This window comes from Lycium barbarum, chromosome 10 (genome assembly GCF_019175385.1).
Source record: "Lycium barbarum isolate Lr01 chromosome 10, ASM1917538v2, whole genome shotgun sequence".
NCBI lineage: Eukaryota > Viridiplantae > Streptophyta > Magnoliopsida > Solanales > Solanaceae > Lycium > Lycium barbarum.
Genome location: NC_083346.1, coordinates 32,874,073 through 32,878,825, shown reverse-complemented (window position 1 = coordinate 32,878,825; position 4,753 = coordinate 32,874,073). Strand labels below are relative to the sequence as shown.

At 38.6% G+C, this 4,753-nt stretch overlaps 1 protein-coding gene across 1 annotated transcript; it reads right to left on the bottom strand.

Moving 5' to 3' along the window:
* Nucleotides 1–662: 662 nt before the first annotated feature.
* LOC132612910 (uncharacterized) lies at nucleotides 663–2,089 on the bottom strand. Its single transcript, XM_060326982.1, has 2 exons — nucleotides 1,903–2,089; nucleotides 663–1,015 (listed from the first exon to the last, which is right to left on the bottom strand). Exons 1-2 carry the CDS (start codon nucleotides 2,087–2,089, stop codon nucleotides 663–665), a joined length of 540 nt encoding a protein of 179 aa, XP_060182965.1.
* Between the last annotated feature and the right edge of the window lie 2,664 nt (nucleotides 2,090–4,753).

Sequence of the window (4,753 nt, the reverse complement as noted above, 5' to 3'; positions counted from 1 at the left end):
CACATGCTTTCAAGTGCTAGCACATGCTTTGTGATGCTTAGGCTCAAGTTTTTCTTGTTTTATTAGGGTCCCCCATATGTTTATGGGACCCAATTGTAATATAGGTTTGGCTTGTAGTAGTCTTCCAACTCTTATATAAAGGAGGCTAGGTAGTACTTGGAAGACCATCAAATAATCTTCTTGTAAATCTTGCTATATCAATAGTATGAGTTCTTTCTAAATTTCTCTTGTTCTTCTTTTTGAAATGCATGGAAAGGCCGATCCTTAGTTTAGTATAGGGATAGTAAATATTGAGCAAGTTAACTTGCTACAACTACAAAAGTTTTCCGAAGCTATAACAGCTAAATCTGTAGTAATATGAAAGTTTTTCTGATTTGAGTATCTTGGCAATCGGTCTTTAGAGATGTTGAAGCCAACCCCGTTGTAGGAATTTTTTTTACATCTATGATCAAATTTACTGTTCGAATAGCTTGGCAAGCCGTCCTTTGGGATGTTGAAGCCAGGTTTATGGCAAGTTTTCCTTATGGATGTTGAAGCCCCGTCCTCTATGTAAGAACACGTTTGTACTTGTGGTTTTGCTGTCTTGCTTGTTATTTCTTCGCCCTTTATTACTCTTATGGTATAAGAGCCACGTTTTTTGTCACCATCCAAGTAAAGAAATCTTAGATCCTTTGAGTCCATTTTGAAACATTGATGTCATCCAGAGTGAAGGTATGGAATCTAGTTCCAAAATGTTTTGGTGTTGTTGGTTCTGGTCTCCTTTCTGGAATTGGCTCATCTGTCATTCTTTCACAATCATCATCGACTTCAGAAATTTCAAGTTCTCTTGGTTGATTCATGAATATTGGTGGATTGTCTTCTTCAGAAGAGTCTAGTGAGGAATCCTCATTTGGCTCACTGTACGATTCATCCGTAGGATCACTATCATATGAATCTTTCGTACCAGATCCTAGGATATCCTCTTCCTCTATGCCATTTTTTTGCCGGGCCACATAGAGGTTAGGAACTTCTTGATCTGAGATCATCAAGTTTCCATATCGGGGTTTTTGGAACTTTCACCAAGTTCTGTCTTTCGTTTGGACTGCTTTTGGGCCGGAATGGAGTCCTTTTCCCACACCATCTTTGCAATGTCAAACTCAGTTTCATCTTTTTGTTTTTAAGAAAAATACATGGGATCGTTTGAAATGGAAGGGAAAGTAGTGAAAGAGTGGTTTAATTTCAATGGTAAGTATGTTTGTGATGACCTAGGAAAATGGTGGGTTTGGTAGGGTAGCCTTGGGTTCTTTGTGGTTCAAAGTGATCATATTTCAACTGTTGTATTTGTTCTTTGATGGCAACCATTTCCGTTTTTGTTGTTGAAAGAAGTGAAAGAGTGAGGTGCCTGGTGGACAAATCTCGTACTGCATGTTTGTCAATCTCAATTCCAGGGCTTTGATAAGTCCAGCATGTTTAGAGGATACTTGTTCCACTTTTTTCTTAATTGTCTCAACTCTGCTCATCATCTTATTTTGTGTGTGAGTAACATTTCTGATGGAATTGCCAATATTGGTCAATACTTTATTTTGGCAGATGGCATTTTCAGATTGCCAATTGATTGTTGCTTCGACATCACTTGTTGGTGGCTTTTATCCAGTGGGCAGCACAACATTTTACTTTGGGATTTTTGGAGCATGGCTTATACCATCTTTTTCAAAAGGTTGTTATAATGGGAAATCAGGGGTATGACTGGAGCTTGAGGGGTCCATCATGAGTATTTGTGGTTTTAGTTCATTTGTGGTTGAGGGCTTGTGGTGTGTGTTTAAGCTAGGTAGTGGTGGCCAATCTTAGAGTTTATATGAAACAAGAAATTCATATTTTCCTGGATGGCTAAGTGAACCAATAGATGAATCTCCATTTTCATACCTTTCCTGGAACTCTCTCTCAGAGTTTCTCCCTTTCTTCTTTTTCTTTGATTTGGCTTTGTTCGAAGATATTGTACGATGTTCATCCCATTCAACTTCATCGTCAAGACACTATTGACAATCACACTCAATATTCCATGGGCAGAGTCCGGTGAAAGGACATTTGAACCACCATACATCATGACCATCCTTATCGAACTCTTTGATCAAATCATGTTCATTCATGTTTCCTGGGAGTTTCCATGAGAATGTTTTTGGGTCCTCTTCTGTTGTGTAGTTGTAAGTGGGTTGGTAAATCCGAAAGGTGAAGGTTGTGTTTTTGGTTTTTTTGAAGTGAGAGTGGTCAAAACTTTTGGAAACTATTTTGTCGTGTTTTTTGACAAAATGGGTTCAGAGGATTGAAGAGATTCAACAGGCTCCCTTAGTTTTTCATAATTTGTGACCCATGAATCAGGAAGGACTTTGATAAGTTCCTCCCCAGAGAGATGCTTTATCATTTGGGTGCACATGGTAGTTTCATTGGTGGCATCTACTTTTAGGAGCAAAGCATTGTCCCCACCTGGAAGAGAGAGATCCATAGCATGGTTTTGAAGTCACCAAGCTATTTGATAATGTAAAGTAGCTTGAATAGCATCTCTAGCTTGTGGAGCACCTTGGATTTGTACTTGGAATTTAAAGCCTCCGCTAGATATGGATCATACCGGAACATGGTTAAGTTTGGAAATATAGTGACAAAATTGTCCCAACATTTAGTGTGACTTCTGTAGTACCCAAATTTGCATGTTAGTATTCTTAATATCTGGTATCAAGTAGGGCAAGGCGAGCCACGACTAGTTGGCCTTTTCTTCCATGATATGTCAATGCAATTCTAACAACACCAAAATGGATATGGGTGAAACCATGATGTTTCCACAGTCTAAGAAAATCATCTGGAATTTGCAAAGTGATGAATTGTTCCTCTTGAGTTGCAAGAATAGGGTGCTGGTCAAGTTTTAAGGCACTGACATATTCTTTAGCTCCTTTAGTTTTTTTTTAGACCAGGGAACAGATTTGTGACTATGGGGAACATGTCTTTTTGGAAAAGGCGGATTATGGATTTATGACGGGTAGGTCGGTTGGTGACACTTTATTTTCATCGGGTAGGATATCTACTTCATATAGGTAATCATATTTACAAGAAAGTGTTTTGTGCAGGGTATGAGACATATTTATTTTTGTTATGGATTTACAAGGGTTAGACGGGGATGGAAGTGACTTAGACATATTTTACTAAACTACTTCTCCCAAGCAAAAATAAATATTTCCTACCCTGCATAAAACACTTTCCTGTAAATATGATTACCTCTATGAAGTAGATATCCTACCCGATGAAAATAAAGTGTCACCAATCGACCTATCCCTCATAAATCCATATTCTGCCTTTGCTAAAAAGACATGTTCCCCATGGTCACAAATCTGTTCCCTGGACAAACAAAAACCTAAAGGAGCTAAAGAATATGTCGGTGCCTGAAAACTTGACCAGCACCCTATTCTTGCAACTCAAGAGGAACAATTCTTCACTTTGCAAATTCTCTTAACCCACTTTTGTCAAAAAACACGACAAAATAATTTCCATAAGTTTTGACCACTCGCACTTCAAAAAACCTAACAAAATGACCTTCTCCTTTCAGATGTATCAACCCACTTACAACTACGCAACAGAAGAGGACCCAGAAACATTCTCATGGCTACTCCCAGGAATCATGAATGAACATGATAGGATAAAAGAGTTCGATAAGGATGGTCGTGATGTATGGTAGTTCAAATGTCCTTTCACGGGACACTGCCCATGGAATATTGAGTGTGATTGTCAAGAGTGTCTCGATGATGAAGTTGAATGGGATGAACATCATACAAGATCTTCGAACAAAGACAAATCAAAGAAAAAGAAGAAAGGGAGAAACTCTGAGAGAGAGTTCCAGGAAAGGTATGAAAACGAAGATTCATCTATTGGTTCACTTAGCCGTCCAGGAAAATATGAATTTCTTGTTTCATACAAACCCCAAGATTGGCCACCATTGCCTAGCTTAAACACACACCACAAGCCCTCAACCACAAATACTCATGATGAACCCTTCAAGCTCCAGTCACACCCCTGATTTTCCATTACAACAACCTTTTGAAAAAGATGGTATAAGCCATGCTCCAAAAATGCCAAAGCAAAATATTGTGTTTCCCACTGGAGAAAAGCCACCAACAAGTGATATTGAAGCAACAATCAATTGGGAATCTGAAAATGCCATCTGCCAAAATAAAGTATTGACCATTATTAGCAATTCCATCAGAAATGTTGCTCACACACAAAATAAGATAACGAGTAGAGTTGAGACAATTGAGGAAAAAGTGGAACAAGCATCCTCTCAACATGCTGGACTTATCAAAGCCCTGGAATTGAGATTGACAAACATGCAGTACGAGATTTGTCCACCGGGCACCTCACTCTTTCACTTCTTACAACAACAACAAAAGGAAATTGTTGCCATCAAAGAACAAATACAACAGCTGAAATATGATCACTTTGAACCACAAAGAACCCAAAGCTACCCTACCAAACCCACCTTTTTCCCCATGTCATCATAAACATACTCACCACGAAAATTAAACCACTCTTTCACTACTTTCCCTTATATTTAAAACGATCCCATGTCTTTTGGTCAAAAACAAAAAGATGAAAATGAGTTTGACATTGCAAAGATGGTGTGGGAAAAAAAGGACTCCATTGCAGCCCAAAAGCAGTCCAAACGAAAGATAGAACTTGGTGAATGTTTCGAAAACCCCGATATGGAAAACTTGATGATCTCATATCAAGAAGC